The sequence below is a fragment of the Chiloscyllium punctatum genome, chromosome 11 (genome assembly GCF_047496795.1).
Source record: "Chiloscyllium punctatum isolate Juve2018m chromosome 11, sChiPun1.3, whole genome shotgun sequence".
NCBI classification, from domain to species: Eukaryota; Metazoa; Chordata; class Chondrichthyes; order Orectolobiformes; family Hemiscylliidae; genus Chiloscyllium; species Chiloscyllium punctatum.
In genome coordinates this window covers 36,298,596-36,321,087 of record NC_092749.1, presented here as the reverse complement: position 1 = coordinate 36,321,087, position 22,492 = coordinate 36,298,596, and the positions used below count along the sequence as shown (strand labels likewise).

At 38.9% G+C, this 22,492-nt stretch overlaps 1 protein-coding gene across 5 annotated transcripts in view; it reads left to right on the top strand.

The window, feature by feature from the left end:
- Positions 1 to 18,989, top strand: part of prepl (prolyl endopeptidase like) — a 60,558-nt gene extending 41,569 nt beyond the window's left edge. For 3 of the 5 annotated variants that reach the window (XM_072580627.1, XM_072580628.1, XM_072580626.1), the window contains 4 exons: positions 3,356 to 3,505; positions 4,198 to 4,318; positions 10,790 to 10,872; positions 12,426 to 18,989. In XM_072580627.1, the coding sequence (XP_072436728.1) occupies positions 3,356 to 3,505; positions 4,198 to 4,318; positions 10,790 to 10,872; positions 12,426 to 12,470 (399 nt within the window). In that variant the 3' untranslated portion in view covers positions 12,471 to 18,989. Of the gene's footprint in view, positions 1 to 232; positions 372 to 3,355; positions 3,506 to 4,197; positions 4,319 to 10,789; positions 10,873 to 12,425 lie in introns of those variants that run through there. The other 2 variants (XM_072580630.1, XM_072580629.1) reach the window with 2 other exon arrangements.
- Positions 18,990 to 22,492: the final 3,503 nt, after the last annotated feature.

Sequence of the window (22,492 nt, the reverse complement as noted above, 5' to 3'; positions counted from 1 at the left end):
TTTACCCACCTAATTGCCCCTCACTTTTCACTCACTCATACATTTTGTCCTTTCTCCCTCTTCTCAGCTATATTCCCTTTCATTGTTTAATTTCATACCTTAATTTACCCTTCTAATATTTTATGTACTCTCCCGTTGTTCCTTTTCCATCTTCCAATGCCACACCTTGCCCATCAGACCTGCCAGCAAATACATTCTAAGTGCAAATAAATGTTAACCTACCTCTCGGCAGGTAGCACATGAACCCAGACATTCGAGCGCAGTGGACGGCCCATGGAAATGAGACCAGCCAGGACTCTCAGGTGGAACATAAAGTACAAGTCCATGGCAGCAAAGCGATGCTTAAATCCAAGATCAAAAACAGAAATTGCTGGAAAAACTCAGCAGATCTGGCAGCATCTGTGGAGAGAAATCGGAGTTAATATTTTGGGTCAAGTGACCCTTCCTCAGAATTTAGTTCCTCAGAATTTGAGCTTTCGGGAAGAGTCACTCAACCTGAAATGTTAACTCTGATTTCTCTCCACAGATGCTGCCAGATCTGCTGAGTTTTTTCCATTAATTTCTGTTTTCGTTTTTGATTTACAGTATTTGTGAGTTATTTCTGTTTTTTTCTTAAATCCAATGTTGCAAGTGCAGGAAGGAGTGACAGCTAAAGCTGTAAGGAGGGAATAATTTTTGATCTTAGACCAAAGATATCAGTGTAAACAAGTGGAAAGAGAGAGGGTGAGCTATCAAAACCATGAAAATGATGAAGGTATCTGAGGAGTAAGAGAATTAACAAGGGAAGATTAGAACATTTGGCTGCATCGTAGACTGAGAGGGGATTGTACTGATTGATGAAGTGCTGTATATCTTTTAGGCGCAATGGATGTGATATGATGCAAGTTTCCCATAAGCTTAAATAATAAAAACATTGTAAAATCTCTGGGATATTATTTGGGAAGATGTTAACTGGGATGCACAGTTCTGTAACCTTTTAAGTAAAACCCATCTTAAATTCTGTAATTTTAATAATATAGACTTTTCTGTTGAGTATTAGTTGTAAATTAAAAATCATTCCGACCAACTTAAATTTTTCATTGGAAGTATATCTCTGATAACACTCATACCTGAATTTAGCAAGAATGGGTATTGTCATCTTGGTTCAAATCTGTTTAAAAAGTTGTAGGTTTAACATAACTCCAAGGACTCAAATACATAATCTATATATTAAAGCTGTGCAGCATCAGAAATAATCTTTCACAATGGACCTTCAAGTAGCCTCAACTCCTAGTTCAAGTAGAAACACAAGATCTCACAGCTCTGTCTGAAGAAGAGATGGACACTTGTCCCAGTGCCTTCATAATATCTATCCCTAAATCAAAGATCTCCAATAAAACTGTTTAATAGGTCAATTAATTTAATTGACGTTTGCAGTAACTTGTCTGCATATTTACTGTAGTATTGACTATATACTGACTATGTAATTTTGGCTGCAAGGAATTTTGACATCTTGAGGATATTAAAGGCACAATTTAAATGAAGTTCTTTCTTTAATGTGACCAAACGTTTCTTGCTGAAATAACTTTCGGTCATCAGAAAGTTTGACTTTTTTTTTAATCTGTAGGCATAGCTGTAGTCACTCCCATCAACACTTGATCTCCATATTTCCAGCTATAGGAAGGTAATCAGCAAACTTTTAAAAACATTTTTTTTCCATAGTTTGTGCGTGCTAAAGAAAAGTGTTTTGTTGTTACTGCCAATTATATTCTGACACGGTGATGATATGGATTAACATTACTGAATAAATATCATGTATACTTGTGTACTTTGAGATTAATAATAAGAAGAGCATTATTAATGAATTTAGAAAATAGGGTCAAAGACTACAAATCTCTCCCTTCAGTCCCTCCCCCACACACATGCACACTGTTTTGGACAATATTAAGAAATGTCTAGTTTAATGCAAATATTAAGTAAAACCCTTGCACTGTACCTTTCAGTCGCAGTGGTGTATCCTGGAATGCATTAATGAAGGTTTGAATTTAGGAGGACAGTCAACTTTATAAGTTGCAAAAAGTAGGATTACACATGACCAAGGTAATGTTCCAAAATAAGGTAGTTTTTATCCAGATGTAAAGTAATTGCTTTCTTTCACCATTAGTTGGTGCTGTAATTCAGAATATGTGCCTAACTTTACCCATAACTAATTCAATAAGGGGAACTTCTTTGAGATAACTATATTTCTAGGATAAATGCTGTATAATGGTCAAAACTATTTCATACTACAAAATTTATGCAGTATATGTTGGTACCTTCTTTAAATGGAATGTTGATCCTCAGTCCATCAATGAAAATATATTCTAAAAGCAATTTTTGCTGCTTCCCATTGGTTAAGGCTGTGTAAATGGAACAGGTAGGTCTGTGGAAATGAAGTTAAGCTTATTGGAAACCTTACCAAGTTTTCTCATTGACCAAAATCTTCTAATCTTTAGTTGCCTATAAGAAAGTATACTGGAGTCTTAAGGTGTTCATACTGGCTTGCATGAGTGAAATTTTGGAAATGAAGTTGGTCATATCCTGAAGGAGAAACTCTAGAGATTGATCAGTTGATGCAGAAGAAAGGACGAATGCACACCTGCTTTTCCTTGTTGCTAATCAAAACAAGGGAGATTAGATTGGGGGAACTTAACATTTTCACATCTCAGGGGTGGCACGGTGGTTCAGTGGTTAGCACTGCTGCCTCACAGCGCCAAGGAACCTGAGTTTGATTCCAACTTCTGGCAACCGTCTGTGGAGTTTGCACATTCACCCCATATCAGTGTGTGTTTTCTCCTATAGTACAAACATGTGCAGGTTAAGTGGATTGGCCATGCTAAATTTCCCATAGTGTCAGGGGATGTGCAGGCTGGGTGGGTTGACCGTGGGAGGTGCAGAGTTACAGGGATGGGGGTGGGTCTGGGTGGGATACTCTTCAGAGTGTCGGTGTGGACTAGATGGGCCAAATGGCCTGCTTTCATAGAGATTCTATGAAAACACCAGCAATTACAGGGCACTCTTAGTCTGTATACATGGTATACAGATGCATCGTGTTGCAGTAGTGGTAATGATGAGAAAGAAGGAGATTTGATTCTCATTTTGTGAGTATCCTTATTGATCTGTGCTTTGCTCTCACTAAGTCTGTCTGCTAACAGTCAGCAGTTGCCCTTCAAATTCTCCATCATAATCTTTATGTATAGCCAATGGAAGCTATTATGACAGAAGATTTGTAAAATAGATCATTGTTATACATTACACTTTTTTGCCAAATTGTTTTCATGTTAATACTAGCTTGTAACAATAATAATTGCTGACTGGTCAGAACTTTTGTTCACAGGCTCCTTTCCTCGATGTTCTCAACACCATGCTAGATCCTACATTACCACTCACTATTGAAGAGCAAGAAGAGTGGGGAGATCCTTTGTCTGATCAAAATATTTTTAAATGCATTCAAGCTTATTGTCCATATCAAAATATAAAGCCGCAGGTAATTTTGGATGGCATTTGTAATGGTAAGAGTTTACTGTGCTGGTGCTGAGGATGCAGTCTAGTAACAGTGAGAGGTAAGTTTATAATCTGTGCTACTCATCCAGGCAAGTGAGTATATTCCTGATTTGTCTTGTCAATGGGGACAGGCTTTGAGGAGTTAGTGATTTATTGCAGGATTCCTAGTCTCTTACCTGCTCTTTTTAACTGCAGCATTTCTATGGCTAGTGTAGTTAAGTTTCTAGTCGATAGCAACCGCCAGGATGTTGATAGTGGGGAACTCTGTTATGGTAATGCTATTGAATGTCAAGGAACAATCATTGGATTTCTCTTGTTTTTAAAAATGTAAGTGTAATGGATATGTTTGTGAGTCTGATACTGAAAGGAAATACAATTATCAGTGTTGAGATGCTGATTAGTCAGAATGCTTCTACTATAGATGTATTGAATGAAAACAACTCCCTCAACACCGTTGGGCTTAATGGCTCTTCCAAACATTTCGCATTCTTGATTGAAGTGGTAGATCATCAGTTCAAATTATATCATTTTAACTTCAGTTTTATAGCTGACATCACTCATGTTGCCCATGTTGACATTTTGAAACTAAGACGTAAAATAATGTAGTTTGAGAACTCTTTTTTTTAAATTTTTTGAGAAAGTATTTAAGATTTTAACACAGCTTTTTATTTTCAGAAATACCCATCAGTATTCATCACCGCCTACAAAGATGACAACCGTGTGCCATTGTCAGGGTTGCTAAGATATACCAGAAAACTGAGAAATGCTGTGGCTGTTAAAGCATGTAATACAACAGGTGAGATTGACTACCACAAAATATGGGTTATACGTGTAAACTCCTTGTGTTGTTTTTTTATCACTCCAAGCTCATTCAGAAGGTCAGGAGGAATGGGATACAGGGGAACTTAGATAAAGAATTGGCTGGATAAAGAATTGGCTGGCCAACAGAAGACAGCGAGTGGTAGTAGAAGGAAAATATTCTGCCTGGAAGTCAGTGGTGAGTGGTGTTCCACAGGGCTCTGTCCTTGGGCCTCTACTGTTTGTAATTTTTATTAATGACTTGGATGAGGGGATTGAAGAATGGGTCAGCAAGTTTGCAGACGACACAAAGGTTGGAGGTGTCGTTGACCGTATCGAGGGCTGTTTTAGGCTGCAGCGGGACATTGACAGGATGCAGAGTTGGGCTGAGAGGTGGCAGATGGAGTTCAACCTGGATAAATGCGAGGTAATGCATTTTGGAAGGTCGAACTTGAAAGCTGAGTACAGGATTAAGGACAGGATTCTTGGCAGTGTGGAGGAACAGAGGGATCTTGGTTTGCAGATACATAGATCCCTTAAAATGGCCACCCAAGTGGACAGGGTTGTTAAGAAAGCATGTAGTGTTTTGGCTTTCATTAACAGGGGGATTGAGTTTAAGAGTCGTGAGATCTTGTTGCAGCTCTATAAAATTTTGGTTAGACCGCACTTGGAATACTGCGTCCAGTTCTGTTCGCCCTATTATAGGAAAGATGTGGATGTTTTGGAGAGGGTTCAAAGGAGATTTACCAGGATGCTGCCTGGACTGGAGGGCTTATCTTTTGAAGAGAGGTTGACTGAGCTTGGACTTTTTTCATTGGAGAAAAGGAGGAGGAGAGGGAACGTAATTGAGGTGTACAAGATAATGAGAGGCATAGATAGAGTTGATAGCCAGAGACTATTTCCCAGGGCAGAAATTGTTAAAACGAGGCATCATAGTTTTAAGCTGTTTGGCGGAAAGTATAGAGGGGATGTCAGAGGCGGGTTCTTTACGCAGAGAGTTGTGAGAGCATGGAATGCGTTGCCAGCAGCAGTTGTGGAAGCGAGGTCATTGGGGATATTTAAGAGACTGCTGGACATGCATATGGTCACAGAAATTTGAGAGTTCATACATTAGATTTACCTCACTTGAGGATCAATAGTCGGCACAACATCATGGGCTGAAGGGCCTGTTCTGAGCTGCACTGTTCTATGTAACTATACTACAGAAGTGTGAATCATTCATGTTTGTCACATTGCACCAAACACACATTATTTTCACTTCAACAATACAGCTTATGTACTAGAATGTCTGAGGGGAGTCAGCACATGGTAAGGCCACTGATACACAGATAGTTGTAGACTATTGATTAGCACTACCATGCCAAACATAAGAAGAGCAGGGTAATGAGATTGTGCTCACCTCTTGTTAGTAAGTTGGTTAGGCCACTTTTGGAATACTGCATGCAATTCTGGTCTCCCTCCTATAGGAAGGATGATGTGAAACTTGAAAGGGTTCAGAAAAGATTTACAAGGATGTTGCCAGGGCTGGAGGGTTTGAGCTATAGGGAGAGGCTGAATAGACTGCAGCTATTTTCCCTGGAGGGTCGGAGGCTAAGAGGTCACCTTATAGAGGTTTATAAAATCATGAGGGGTATGGATAGCATAAATAGACAAGGTCTTTTCCTGAGGTGGGCAAGATGAAACTAGAGGGCATAAGTTTAAGGTGGGAGGGGAAAGATTTTAAAAGGGACTTGAGGGGAAACTTTTCCATGCAGAGGGTGGTGCGTGTGTGGAATGAGCTGCCAGAGGAAGTGATGGAAGCTCGTACAATTGCAACATTTAAAAGATATCTGAATGGGTATATGAATAGGAGGGGTCTAGAGGGACGTGGGCCAAATGCTGGCATATGGGACTAGAAAATTTCTGATATCTGGTCTGCATAGAACAGTTGGACCAAAGAGTCTGTTTCTGTGTTGTACATCTCTGTGACTCTAAGTCTTTAGCTACAGTTGAAGTTTCTAGTGATGGAAGTTAGTGCAGTCTTTATCTACTCTTGAAATTGTAGTTGACAATCTGTATGTTCATTACTGTTCATATCACTTCACCAATGCCAAATGTCAGCTTTACACGCAAATCAATGCTTTTAAAAGTATCGTAAGTACATGAAGAAACCTTCGTACCATTCTATTATTTATTAACCAGTTGTTCTAGGTTATTGAGCATATTTTAGCTTGCATTTGCATTCTTTGTATTGAAACATTTGTTAATGATTGTACATCTCATCAATGAATATCATCACTTCATTTACTGATTGCTACAAATAACCCCAAGCATAAAAACCAACCTTATTGCTGTTGAATAACAATTAGAAAGGATAAAACTAAAACTTGTGGCTAAATGCCATGTTATATTTTCCAAGGTTTATGCCAATGCTTCAGCCTAAATGTACTCAATGACAGGACAGCCATCTTCTGCACAATTATGGGTTTTACTCGATTCTTCTCCTTGAACAAAAGAGTAGCTCTACTTTTCTATCTGTTACTTAGTTATCAGATTTTCATTATCCTAGGCTGGCTCATTTAACACCATATAGCTAGGCCATTGAGAGTCTGAATTGTGTTGTAATTGTTTTTTTAAATGAAATTTGTTGTGTTCTACTAGTCCTTTATCACAACATGAACAATGATGTAAATGATGACTGTGTCACGATGATGGCCCAATACCAGTATCTGGCTTTGCTGGTGATCAGCTATAAACAATGTGGAATTGCTGTAAAATTCAAGCTAAAGGAAATAGCAAGATAGAAAGAACCTACCAAACAGGCAATCTCCTACTACAGTGTAATCCCAAGCTTTAATTATAGAAGTGTTTGTAATTTGATGGAGGGATAATAGATGCATGAGAAGTAAATGACCTTTGTGAACACTCATGACAACAATAGGTTCTTTGACTGCATGCATCATGGAGAGAAAGTAACATAAAGACATGCTGGAAAAGTGTCAGAGCTAACACAAATACTGTGTAAAGAATTGTATTCAAAGTATGTTTAAAAATACTGAAATATAGTCTTCTAAGACTTCACAATTAAAATCTGGATAGATAGGCTGTTTTATATGAATTTTTATTCTGATATATTTTTGCTGACTGTTCAAATGTTAATTATGAAACTATTTGATTTCTGTTAGACTTATAACGTCCTTTCCACCTAAGTCACTATTCTTTTTGATTTTGATTTATCTTTTTAATTTTTATTTCCCTCTCTGAATGACTATCTGTTTACCAACAATTGTTTTCTCTTACTCTGCTCTGTTCCTTTGTGTGAGCCACTCCAGTGCGTTCTCCCGTTATTAGTATGTGTGACACCTTTCTAACTCTACAGATTTGCCTTGTTCTATCTAAGGTAGAATTTCCACTTTGTACAATTGGCAATCCAGAAAAATACTAATGATTTTGAGATTTTTTTGGGGTTTCTGCTCGTTCTTGTTTGCAGATTTTATATTTAGAGGTATACAATGAATCTACACAACCATACAGATTTTTAAAAATAATTTTTTCTTGATATATTTAAGTGTGGAAGCTTTCCAGTTTAAATTAGTTATCATAAAATACACATATTCAATCTCAATCTCACTATACCATCTGGATAATCCTATTTTAAATTTCAGAAAATGTGAACCATTTGCTAGTTATAGTAGAGTAAAAATAAACTATTTCCTAATGAAGAAAAAAAATCTGAAGTTTTTAAGTAGTGCCTATTATTTGCATCCAAATGAATCAACCTAATGTATGGAGCCTCCTCAAAAGTCTGCAGAATCAATGGGGCTGGTTTTGCTTCATGTTTATGACTAGCACCAAGCATAATTTGTGCTTGAATTTCTCCAATCTTTTATGTAAGTTACAATTTCAGACAAAGTGCATCAAAAATAATTTGCACCCAAGATCAAATCCCTTTGTCAGATTCTCTTTTTCCTTTCTGAATTTGTACTCGCCTTCCATGGAAGCTAAAAAGCAGAATTAGGATTTTTCTCTCATAGAGCTGAACAGCACAGAAACAGACTCTTTATCCAAACAGTCCACACCGACCATGATCCCAAACTAGACTTGTCCCACCTGCCTGTGCTTGACCCATATCCCTCCAAGTATTTCCTATTCGTGTACTTACCCAAATGTCTTTTGAACGTTGTAACTTTACCCACATCCACCACTTCCTCTGGAAGTTCATTGCATACATGAATCTTTGTGTGAAAAAGTCATCACTCATGTATTTTTAAATTCTATCTCCTCTTGCCTTAAAAATATACACCTTCAACATTCTATGCTCCAGTTCTGACAGTCTCAAGAATTACCTCACTGAGATTAGGATGTTGTTTGGTTACCATGCAGGACCTGAATCTGAGCAGGAGAACTCTTGATGCCAGGGTCAGAGAGAGAGAGAGAGAGAGAGAGAATAGAAGCTTGATTGGAGCTGGAGAAATCTCAAAGATACCAGGGAAAGAAATAGCAGGATCTGTATCAGAACAGAAAACAAACCTCAAGTACACTAGGGAGACAGACAGCGAGTAAAAGGGAGAATGGACCATCAGGGAGTCGGAAGATCTTGAAATATCAGGAATTAAAAAATGGTATCAGCACAAGGTGAGCATCAGATTGGTGATCAGCCTGCAACTTTGTCGAGAATGAGTCTTTGCTAATCTTACAGGCGCAGATTGATGTGGAGTAACCTCTCCATTCCAGTGCTGTTCCACAAGCAAGCAGGATCATAAGCTTCAAAATTGTGTGGACAGTTGTGTGTGAGAGATAATCCCATCTAAATTTCTCGGCTCAGCATCTCTGTTGATGAAGGCTGGAGTTGACTCTTTGGCCTGATCCACTGTTTCTAAGGTTGGTGCATACACACTAATGACTGTAGTGTACTGGGCCAAAGGATCATGAGATGTTTGTTCATTCCACTAAATCAGCAAGTTCCTTTTTTTAAGGTGAAGTCAGACACATAAACCAGTGTTCTTCTGGCTTACTTTCCAGAAGGTGCATCAACCAGCATGTTCTTTGAACTCACCATCTTCTCACCATTGTGTCTCACTCAAGGCAGCAATGCCAAATTCATAGCATTGATGTTCCTGAATAATAATAGTGATGTGATGTTCAGGTCTGTTACTGTTGGGATTTCCCATGATTACCTAATGTTCTAGGCCCCTGAAGCAGTTGGCAGATGCCCGTGTTTGAGATATTTTAGTGTCTGGTGGCCACTGCATAATAACTACTGCATTGCTCTAGCAGAGTAAGGTTTGTGTCTAATGGCAAGGGTATACAAGATGACTGGAGATCAGACAGTGCACAAAAAGGCAAGGCAATGGAAGGTAGGAATGCTGAGAGACCCATGGAAGCTCACAGTGAGTGGATGCTATGATGTAAGTGGAGAGCCCAGAGATGCAGCTTGGTCTGGTCCATCAGTTGAGTCCGTATCCCTGTGCACCCAGTATTCTTGCTGTGGCATTACATTGATATTTGCCAGTGCAATCCAAGGTGAAACATTGAAGTGCAGAAGTCTGCTGTAAGTGGATTGAAAATGTGCCATGAAGTTTTTCATGGAGGTTGACACATGTTAGATGGGTGTGGAGTACATGTGGGGTGCCCTTTGACTACACCAAGATGTTAGTGACCAGTGTCCAACATGGAGGTCTGTCGGAGTAAGTAGTGAGTTGAACCTGCCAGGAATCCTCTCTGGTTTCCATGTCAAGCTTTCCCAATGGCTAGTTTATATGGTGAGTTTGGTAAGATTTCAAACCACGGTGAGTTGGACTGTTAACAAGGCATTTTACAAGCAATAAGTGTAGACAATTTTGAGCTTGCCACTGCCTGTCGAGAATCTTGTCAAGTTCCTTGAACATCCCGAGAATGTAACTGTGAGATGATCTCGCCATTGAGATGACCATCTCACTTGATTCAACAATTCATCTCACTTATCCCAAATTGCTCAGAGCCTGGTAAGCTTTCACTCTAACTGTGGAATTTATGTGCAGAGACTTACTGAGAATAATGAATGGTTCATAATAAGAACACTGTGTGCGCACTGTGATTAATTTTGGTAAATTGCAATGTAAATGATCATGTATGCAATTTTTTTGTCTTTTGTGTGAAAAGGGGATTAAATGCAATACTTTACTAATGTCCCCCTAGGCTTGCCCTAGTCTTTTATATCTCTACCATGAGGCACTGACTGCACATCTACATCTTACAGAACGTTCATTAAAGATACAATTCACATGTGCATTTTTTATGTAAGAGAATTAAACTCTATGAACTATAAAATGGAGGCAGATAGAATCAAATTACCCATTAAACTTTAAAATGTAAATACAATGCAACAGTTTAACATGACTGATCAGTTAGGTCTAGTTGAAATGAAACATTTCTGTTTAATAATTAAGTCATAACGTGCTGCGCAAAGATTTTTCTAATTGTTTTGTTTTGCATAATGTCTCAATTGAAGGTGAATTACCGAACATAATTTTGGATATCCAACCTGGAGGTGATCACTTTGGACCATCTAAATGGGAAGAATCAATACATGAAGTAAATCTTTATTTTTCTCTCCACAGTATAGGACAGTCTTTCAAATCAGTAAGGTTTAGTTTAGCTGTTTGTATCCAAAACGTATATTATAATGGAGTGATGCGTTAGCACACACTGATCTTGTTTTTAACAATTATTTTCTTTGATGTTAAGCAACTGAAGGATTAATTCAATGTCATCAAAATTCAGACTTTTAGTAGCCTGAAAATCTTAAGATTCTCCCTGCTCTGGTCTCAGAGGCATTACTAAGTTGCATTTTCTTCAATATGAGTGTAGGACTTCCATCATTAAATTGTGGTACTTAAGGCATATTAAGGAATTTGCACTTCAAAGTTTTAAAAATTGACAATCTGGTTAAGAATAGTGAAGTTCGTAATAAATATAAGCAAATGGACAGCAGAAGCAACCACACAGAACATTTGACTAAAGGCCAAAATTGTGACATGCAAGAAGGAGAAAAGTAGCTTTTAAATGTGCTAAGTGAATGAACTTTTGGGGACATATCAAACTTCAAAATTTGCAATGGTATCAATAAAACAAAATCAATAGAAGCAGGCATACTAGAGCTGAAGTGTTAGCTCTTAAGGTGTGAGGTTAGCAGTTTAATAGAGTATCCATATACATTTTTGTTGAGTAATTTTAATCAGTTCTACGTTGAACAAAACATATTGTGGAAGTACAAGGTTAAGTAGTACTGCCTGCATTTGTCCTTCAAAAAAAAGGAGCAAGAGTTGATTCATTATGAAGACATGGGTTTGAGATTTTACAGATTCCAACTGGCATACTTGAAAATGTGCATTTCCCACTAGTGTCTCAACCAGTCTCCCATCTTACAGTGGGTGAGGGAAGCATCAGGCAACATTTGTGCTGGGAAATCATGTCTCATTAATTTGATTGAGTTTTTTGAAGAAATGACAAAAAAAATGAAGGTAGAGCAGTGGATATTATCTCTATGGATTTCAGCAATAGAGGTTCACCACTTTACTCCCTGAGATGGTGGGATTGCTTTATGAGAACAGATTAAGGAAACTGAGTCTGTTTTCCCTAGAAATTCGAAGAATTAGTAATAATATCATTAAAATTTACAACATTTCTATTTAAGGATGGCATTGTGAGACATTTAGGGAAAATGTATGAAGTAAGATATAAATGAGTATGTGGATTAGGATATCAAACTACTATAGCAGTCCTTTCTTGAGGCTAACTCAGAATAGACAAGGTATCAAATCTTGAATATTCTTGTTTTTTGCTTGTACAGCATTATGTTGATGTTGATTAGTTGAATTGGATTTAATACCACACAAATTTAAAGTATTGAATACATTTTGGCTACTCTAAAGTGTACTTTTAAAGAGATATTTTAATTCTACCTCCTTCATCCATCTCTCTATATAGTATACACAGAAAACCACATACATAGAGACCCACCCCCTTGTGCTGGGCATGTAGCACCAGAAGAAATGACAAATTTTGTAGTTGTAATCATCAAAATATTACATTTATGCAGTAAGAAATCATTTTTTGGCAATTAACTATAATTTTATTTTTTATAGGTTGCTAGACATTATGCATTTTTATATGAAGAGCTAGAACTTTAACGTGGAGGCATCATGAATACTTATCATAGGTCTTCTGTACAGCTCACCAACAGAGAACTAAATACTGACATGAATTTAGAGAAAAATAAATCTTTGGAATAATTGCAATTAAAGTCTAAATTAATGGATTTCATCTTTTTGTGTTGCTGAAATTTGAATTAGTATTTACTTTTTGGTAGCCAACCTTGGATGTTCAGTGGTCAATTTAAAGTATTTTGAACTTTTGCTATTGTTTGTACATTGACAAAAAAATCACGGTATAATATCATGGAAATGTTTTAAATGCCAATTAATCATTGTATAAATTTGGTTTCTTTGTATATATGCAATAGAAATTTTATTTTTATCCACAAATGCTTAAGAAAATAAGAAATTCAGTGAGGAAAGTCAAGGAGCCATTTTACATTTAAAACCTTTCTTCCCGTTCTGATCTTGGTTACTGTTCATAATTCAAGATAACTTTGATTATCCTTCTTTCATTGGAATTTGTTGCATAATGATACTTCAGCAATATTTACAAAAAGCTACATCATTTATTGTGAAAATTGTATATTTGTTCTGCTGTCTTTGACATTTTCTTTATCAATGTAAAATGTGATTTTAAATATGTAGGTGTTTTAATACACATTCAAACCCTATGGGTGCTTGTACTGCAAGGCCAGTAAGTTTATATTTTCTTATTACTAGCTTTCTTATAGAGTTTCTCAAAAAGAAAAAATTAGGGGTAGCACAATGGCTCAGTAGTTAGCACTGCTGCCTCACAGTGCCAGGGAACCAGGTTCAATTCCATCCTCTGGCTACTGTCTTTGTGGAGTTTGTACATTCTCTCCCTGTGTCTGAGTGGTTTCCTCTGGGTGCTCCAGTTTCCTCCCATAATCCAAAGATGTGCAGATTAAGTATTTGGGCCATGGTAAATGCAGGTTTACAGGTTTGGGGTGGGTCTGTCTGGGATGTTTTTCGGAGATTAAGTGTAGACTTGTTGAGCTGAATGGCCTGTTTCCACACTGTTGGGATTCTACGTGCTGTCTTACAAGTTCATGCTTCAAGCTACAAGCAGCAAAAGCAATTTGAAGATGAAGTGATGAGCCATATGAGAACAAAAAGGTGGTGAGGGTTTGGAATGCACTGCTTAGAAGGGTGGATGAGGCAGGAAACTTGAAAACGTATTTCGATGAGCATTTGAAGTGCTCTAACATTTCAAGGCTATGGGCCAAGTATAGGGAAAGTGTGACTAGTGTCAGTAGTATATTTTTGCGGGTACAGTTTCAATGGGCCAAAGGACCTCCTTTGTACTATATGATTCTATACTGTATTGGTAAACTCAAAGAATATACATTTACAAGATTATTGCAACATTTGGAATAATTTATACTTTAGAAGAAAGAAATTAGATTATGCCTCGATGTTGCCCCATCTCAGTTCCATCTGCTGCTGTTACACTCATTCATGTCTCTGGTACCTCCTGAATATTCAGCTATTTCAATATACTTCTACATTGCTTCTACTTTGTAACCTTGAGGTCCTCCAGCACCCTATTATTTGTCTGGTAAATTGCCCATGTCTCGTCCCTTATCACCTTATTCTTGCTGGAGAATACATCTGTTCCCAGTCAAGCATTATCTTGATTTTAAAATTCTTATCCTGGTTTTCAATTTACTCTGTGATCTTGACACTCTATCTTTCTGTAATCTCTCCTTGCCACATAATCTTCTAAGATATCTGCACATCTCTAATTCTGGTCTCTTGTGCATCCTTAATTTTAATTACTCCATCATTGGTAGTCACATCTTCAGTTTCCTAGGTCCCTCCCTACACCACTGCACTTCTCTACCTTGTTTTCATTGTGTGATTTGGTGTCATATTTTGTTATATGGTGCTTCTCTGAAGTGCCTTGGAACATTTTTATTTGATTATAAATGTCAGTTGCAGTTGTTTCTTAAGTACGAAGTTACTAAATATGTGTTAAGATGGGAACATTTGCTGAATGAACAGTATGGATGGGAAGGTTTGGCAAGAAAGTGGAGTTAAGGTCATATTAGATCAGCCATGATACAATTAAATGGTGGAGCAGGCTCAAGGAACTAAATAATCTATTCTTGCACCTATATCTTATGTTTTTATGAAAGGGGAAATGTTAACCAACCGAATTTCCTATGGGAACTTCTGTTTATTGTTGTTCCATCAGACTGTTTGAGTTTTGTCCACTTTGTATATTGCAGGAGATCTGTGACATTCATTTGGTTACGGAAAATAACTTGCATTGAAACCATAGTGAAATAAATGTATATCTTTTTCATATTCCTATTACATAACTCTTCTAAAGTTTCCTTTACTTTCCAAGCAACATTTCTGTTGCTGTGGAAACAAATCTTCATTTATCATCATTGGCGCTGGAGTTTCTAAACTGAACTTTCGTTGAATGTTGACTTCAGAATTAGGCTAAAATTCTCTGCTAAGTGCCTTGCACCTTAGTGAAGAAAATGAGTTACTCAATTATCTTCTCCTTCAGTTCACAGAACTCTTTGTGAAAGTAAGTTGCTGAATATTAAGGAGAAATCATAGCATGCATCCACTCCTATTATCTGTCCAGTTCCTTGTCATCAATGTCTGAGGTAGCCGCAGTTTTAAGTGAGACAAGTTTTCATTAAATTGCCATAATTCACAACTAATCTGGAGAAACAATAGGTGGAATTTTATAAACTTATTTTCTGCTGGAACAATGAAGCCATTGGTGATTGGCAACTGACTGGGATGCACCTTGACTCTGTAACTCAACGCCACAGCTTTCAACATCCCAGACCAATAAAGGAGGTCGGGAGGAATCATATTCTGTATCTGTTCATAGAAGAAATTCTAATTAAAGGGAGCCCAACATCAGTTACAATTGCTCATCTGCATATGGGTTTTTGAAGTCCTACCATACACAAAAACAGAAAGGAGCCTTGGAAATGCCTCTGTCTGGGTCATGCACTCTAATTTGGAACCAAGCTGCGGGATCTAAGAAACTGCAACAAGGTGATCTTTCCCAAGAATGGAAGGAAGAGAAATGGAATTAGGTTTTATTGTCGCATGTACTCTAGTATATGAATATAGTGAATAGTTGCCATTCCTAGTGCCATCTTAGGTACAAAGGTACCTAGTATAATACCTTAGGCACAAAATAGAAAATAACAAAATAAGTTAGAAGTGCAATATTACAGTCCTTATTTAGCCATAGATCTGCTGTTGCTGTTGCTGCTGCTAGAAATCCATTTGTTGTAACCCTTCATAGGTCCATCCCTCCCTTCCACAAGTGATTTCTAACACTCGAAACTCTGCCTTCAAGAGAAGGCCTGTGTAACCATGCTTGTGCTTCCAGTATCAGGCAGCTTAACATCCATTGAAAGTGTAACCCAGGAAGCTTGAGATGTCAGCAATGACCTACCATGAAAATCTGTATGACCTACTGCATTCATGCTCATATATTTCAAGGGAGCATTTTGTGTTGGGGATTTCCTTATAGCTGGATCCCTATGAACCTTCTGTCTGCCCTGTAGAGAAGATGGCAGTTGATGGTGATACAATTGCTTCGGCAGCTGCCTCCCATCAGAGATCTAAGGTATACTTGTATAAGCTGCTCCTGAGCTGGCAACACGGATATGCAGCTGAAGATGACCAAAGTGTTAGACAGATCAGGTGACTTTTTAGCAGTTTAAAAAAAAATCACCTTCCAAGCAGTTACAACATTCCAGGAGTAAAAGTGCTTTGAGCAGCAGCCTCTCAACTCACCATGGCTAATTGCATCACTCAATCAATTGATTGCAGCTGTTAAGTTTCTCCTCACTATATACTCTCTGTCAGCTTGGTGAGTTGTTAACTGGTACCCTGGCCAGGAAATTAAAAATTGAGGGCACAGGAAAAATAATCCATGTGTTTAGGCATGTTATAACACATCTCTAGGGCTTGAACCTGCTCCTTCTGGCCCAGAGGTTACATTATCACTGCACCACAAGAAGCCAGAATTTAGGGCTTCAAAAAAAAAGTCTGTATTAGCTTTTTAATTATGTTCACTCCCCATTTGTCTTCAATCCCAATCCGCAGATACCTAAAAGAGGGTGAGATGACATTGACGTCCTGAGTTCACATCAATTTCTGGGAATTTAACTCCTTGCATGCATGCAAGCCCACTTCCCTTGTTAGGAAGATTACCCTCGATATTTTACGAACAAATGGTCAATCTATGTAAAAACAACTTGCGTTTATTTAGTGTTTTTAAGATAGTAGTGAGTGAATGGATAGCATTAATTTTTTTCAGTAAAGTAATGTTTTGGGATACAGTGAAACAATTTGATTTACAGTAGGTGATGAGTAGTATACTAAGGAGAAACAGGTAACTTTGGAATTAAATTCCCAAAGCACATTATTACTGGGATTTTCCCTCAGCTATGGCTGGATATGTTGTATATTGTTGATAGAGGTTCTGAGTGCTATAAGTAGTTAGAAGTTCTAATATCATGTCATCCAAGAACCAGATACCAGAAAAGTATTGAGACGGACCTTAGCTTCCTGTCTAATAATTTTGTTCAATGTAATCCTACGCTTTTAAATTTTTCCTTTATGTCATAAACATATCTCATAATTTGTTGATCAACATGTTAATTAAATCAAACAAGTAATCTTAAAGTTTCATGTAAACCTTTGTCTTATTTGGAATGCAAACATGAAGTGTAAACAACATTTTCTCATTCGTGATATCTTTTAAAATAAAACAATAGAAAAATGACATGAAGAAAAGCAGTAATTAATTAATCTTCAGCCTGTGAGTATCCTGATTTCTCACAAATAAATGTTAAAAATGCTTGCAAAAAGCATTTGGTGAAATCTATTAGATGTTACAAGTGAGTGACTAGACATAATTAGCTAGCAAAAATAGTTTTCGATGTTTGTTTTTGATGGACATTGGTTTTGTCAGTGCTTAATCTGATAAAATATTTGCTCATCTGATGTCTGATAAATGTAGGATGTTTCAAAGTGATGGTAGAACTTCACCTGGTCATGCAGAAATTAAGTCGAGTGACATGAATATCTATGGATTCTGAACATATGTGATTATCTACAATTGAAAGGCTGAGGACAATTTAAAGGATGGATTCTTGTAGTGCACTCAAAGTAGTCCCATAGAAACACAAGTCATTACATACATGGGTTGAGAGTGGAACCAAGAGAGCATCATACCATGATGTGATCATCACAAGAGTTAAACTGGACATATCAGTATCATGGATAAAATAAGGGGATAAAGTACTGACATTATATCAAAGTAACGGTAATAAAGGGCATTTGCATGGAAGAATTCAAACAAGAAGTGATTGGAAATGTGTGCACAGAATTTGGATGGCAAGAATTGAATGGCAGGAAATGAAAACATAGAGTGAACGTAAAGCATTAATTAAAGGGAATGCAAGATTTCCTTTTTCATTTCTGTATCCAATGGCACTATGACTTGTTATTTAAGTGATTGTTATTTAAGAACTTACCTCGACACCAACAGTCTTTTTGCAACAGAGAGCGGCGGGAGCTGGGTGGAAGTGAAGGCGGAGTGCAAAGCCGGTCGGGAAGGTAAGGATTGTTATTTGAGTGGGTGTGTTCTAGACCCCAGGTCCTACAAAGTAGGGCCTCCTCTAACCTAAATTAAAAGTCCACAGACTTGCCCCAAAAAGAGGGTCCAAGGAATTTCCTGTGGATTGAAGAGTGAGGCTTTAGCTCAGGAGTCTTTGACAAGGAGGTTGAGTGAAGTGATTATGCCACAGTTGAAGAGGGTGAAGACATGACTGCCAAGCTGGTTCAGTGTACTACATGTTTGATGTGGGAGGTCAACGACTCTGGTGTGTCTGGCTCGCATAAGTGTGGAAAGTGTGTGCACGTTCAGCTACTGACAGAGCATATTGTAGCACTGATAAAAGAACTCTAGGACCATAAGCTCATCCGAGAGAACGAGATCTTTCTGGACAAGACCTTCAGCGAGGTTATTACACCGGCCATACCGGAAGAGAGCAGATGATGAGGAAGGCAGAGAGGGACAGGTGCAAGAGACCTCAGGGGAAGTACCTGTCAGGAAAATTTTAATTTTTGGAAACAGTAAAGACAGATGACACTGCCAGTCCGCAAGGCGGCTAGGTCTGTCAATCAAAGGTTGGCATGGAGACAGAGCGGAAGAGTCGGACATCGCACAGAGCCGTGGTAATACGGGACTCCATAGTGAGAGGAACTGACCAGGGTTTTTGTGGCAGCAGGCGGGACTTAAGGAAGGTGTGTTGCCTTCCTGGTGCCAGGTTAAAGACATCACAGACAGAGTGCAGAACATCCTCAAGGACGAAGGTGAAGAGCCAGAGGTGGTGGTACATGTCAGCACAAGTTATGTCAGGAAGAAGAGGAGGAACATACTACAGCGGGACTTCGGAGAACTAGGAAGAAGGCTGAAAAGCAGGACGTCCAGAGTGGTTATCTCTGGTTTGCTTCCAGTTCCTCGGGCTGGTGAGGCCAGAATGGACTTGAACATGTGGCTGGGGAACTGGTGCAGGAAGCAAGGATTTAAATTCTTGGATCACTGGGGTATGTTTTGTGGTAAGTATAAATTATACAAGAGAGACGGTTTGCACCTTAATAGGTTAGGTACCAGCATTCTGGCAGGCAGGTTTGCTACTGCAACACAGCTACGTTTAAAATAAGTAGCGGGAGGGGACAAACTGGATGTTTAAGAAGGAAATTGAAGAAATTAAGTTAGAACAAGGGAAGTCAAGAAAGACAACTGTATCAATGAAGCAGAAAACTCAAAAAGGGATCATGCTGTAAGGTTGAGTGAAATAGGAGTTGATGGGAAGGGTGAGGGCAGTAACAAATTAAAAATACTATACATGAATGCACAAAGCATTAGAAATAAGATGGATGAGCTTGAGGCTCTTTTGGAAATTGGCAAATACGATATTGTGGGGATGACTGAGACGTGGCTTCAAGTGGACAGGGCCTGGGAAGTGAATATTCAAGGCTACACGTGCTATCGTAAGAACAGACTGACGGGCAGAGGGGGTGGGGTGGCCATGTTGGTAAGGGAGGATATTCAGTCCCTTGCGCGGGGGGACCTAAAATTAGGGGATGTAGAGTCAGTATGGATAAAGCTGAGAAATTCTAAGGGTAAAAAGACCCTCTTGGAAGTTATCTACAGGCCCCCAAACAGTAGTCTGGACGTCGGATGTAAGTTGAATCAGGAGCTGAAATTGGCCTGTCGCAAAGATGTTACTACAGTTGTTATAGGGGATTTCAACACGCAGGTAGACTGGGAGAATCAGGATGGTATTGGACCTCAAGAAAGAGACTTTGTGGAGTGCCTCCGAGATGGATTCTTAGAACAGCTGGTGCTGGAGCCTACCAGTGAGAAGGCAATTCTGGATCTGGTATTGTGCAACGAACCAGAATTGATCAGGGACCTCGAAGTGAAGGAGCCATTGGGAAGTAGTGACCATAATACAATAAGCTTCAATCTGCAATTTGAGAGGGAGAGGGTACAATCGGAAGTGACAATATTACTGTTGAATAAAGGGAACTATGGAGCTATGAGGGAGGAGTTGGCCAAAGTTCAATGGTGCAATACCTTAGCAGGGATGACAATGGAGGAACAATGGCAGATATTTCTGTGTATAATGCAGAAGATGCAGGAACAGTTCATTCCAAAAAGGAAGAAAGATCCTAGGAGGAGGCATGGGTGGCCATGGCTGACGAGGGAAGTTAAGAAACATATAAAGTTAAAAGAGAAAACGTATAACATAGCAAAGATAAGTGGGAAAACGGAGGACTGGGAAGCTTTTAAAGAACAACAGAGGATTACTAAGAAGGAAATACGCAGAGAAAAAATGAGGCACGAAGTAAACTGGCCAAAAATATAAAGGAGGATAGTAAAAGCTATTTTAGGTATGTGAAAGGCAAAAAAATTATTAAGACTAAAATTGGGCCCTTGAAGACAGAAACAGGGGAATATATTACGGGGAACAAAGAAATGCCAGAAGAATTGAATTGGTACTTCAGATCTGTGTTCACTGGGGAAGACACAAGCAATCTCCCTGAGGTAACAGTGGCTGAAGGATCTGAACTTAAGGGAATTTGTATTTGCCAGGAATTGGTGTTGGAGAGACTGTTAGCTCTGAAGGTCGATAAGTCCCCGGGGCCTGATGGTCTACATCCCAGGGTACTGAAGGAGGTAGCTCGAGAAATCATGGATGCGTTGGTGATTATTTTCCAGAGTTCGATAAATTCGGGATCAGTTCCTGCAGATTGGAGGGTGGCTAATGTACCACTTTTTAAGAAAGGTGGGAGAGAGAAAGCAGGAAATTATAGACCAGTTGGTCTGACTTCAGTGGTGGGAAAGATGCTGGAGTCTATTATAAAGGATGAACTTACGACACATCTGGATAGTAGTAACAGGATAGGTCAGAGTCAGCATGGATTTATGAAGGGGAAATCATGCTTAACTAATCTGGAATTTTTTGAGGATGTAACTCTGAAGATGGACAAGGGAGATCCAGTAGATGTAGTGTACCTGGACTTTCAGAAAGCTTTTGATAAAGTCCCACATAGGACATTAGTGAGCAAAGTTAGGGCGCATGATATGGGGGCAAAGTACTAACTTGGATTGAAAGTTGGTTGGCTGACAGGAAACAAAGAGTAGTGATAAACGGCTCCATTTTGGAATGGCAGGCAGTGACCAGTGGGGTACCACAGGGATCAGTGCTGGGACCACAGCTTTTTACAATATCTATCAATGATATAGAAGATGGTATTAGTAGTAACATTAGCAAATTTGCTGATGATACTAAGCTGGGTGGCAGGGTGAAATGTGAGGAGGATGTTAGGAGATTACAGGTTGACCTGAACAGGTTAGGTGAGTGGTCAGATGCATGGCAGATGCAGTTTAATGTGGATAAATGTATGGTTATCCACTTTGGTGGCAAGAACAGGAAGGCAGATTACTACCTAAATGGAATCAATTTAGGTAAAGGGGCAGTACAAAGAGATCTGGGTGTTCTTGTACACCAGTCAATGAAGGTAAGCATGCAGGTACAGCAGGTAGTGAAGAAGGCTAATAGCATGCTGGCCTTCATAACAAGAGGGATTGAGTATAGAAGCATAGAGGTTCTTCTGCAGCTGTACAGGGCCCTGGTGAGACCACACCTGGAGTATTGTGTGCAGGCCTGGTCTCCAAATTTGAGGAAAGACATTCTGGCTATTGAGGGAGTGCAGCGTAGGTTCACAAGGTCAATTCCTGGAATGGCGGGACTACCTTATGCTGAAAGACTGGAGCGACTAGGTTTGTATACCCTTGAGTTTAGAAGACTGAGAGGGGATCTGATTGAGACATATAAGATTATTAAAGGATTGGACATTCTGGAGGCAGGAAACATGTTTCCGCTGATGGGTGAGTGCTGAACCAGAGGACACAGCTTAAAAATACGGGGTAGACCATTTAGGACAGAGATGAGAAGAAACTTCTTCACCCAGAGAGTGGTGGCTGTGTGGAATGCTCTGCCCCAGAGGGCAGTGGAGGCCCAGTCTCTGGATTCATTTAAGAAAGAGTTGGATAGAGCTCTCAAGGATTGTGTAATCAAGGGTTATGGAGATAAGGCTGGAACAGGATACTGATTAAGGATGATCAGCCATGATCCATTGAATGGTGGTGCAGGCTCGAAGGGCAGAATGGCCTATTCCTGCACCTATTGTCTATTGTCTACTGACTTCAACAAGGACGCATCACAACTGGGATCAATTCCCATGTCATTGGCACTAATCTGATGCACATTGGCTGTTCAGCAACTAAGCCAGTTGGAAGTCCAAGTTACTTTCGCAGCATGTACCTTTACATTGATGTTGCAGTCTGGAACTATAAATAGTAATTGTGAGAAGTTCAATTTTCTTTCCATTATGTGACTGACGAATCTCGTGCTGGTACTGCCTGTCAGTGGATATATTGAAAGGTTTTACAGGTTAATACTCAA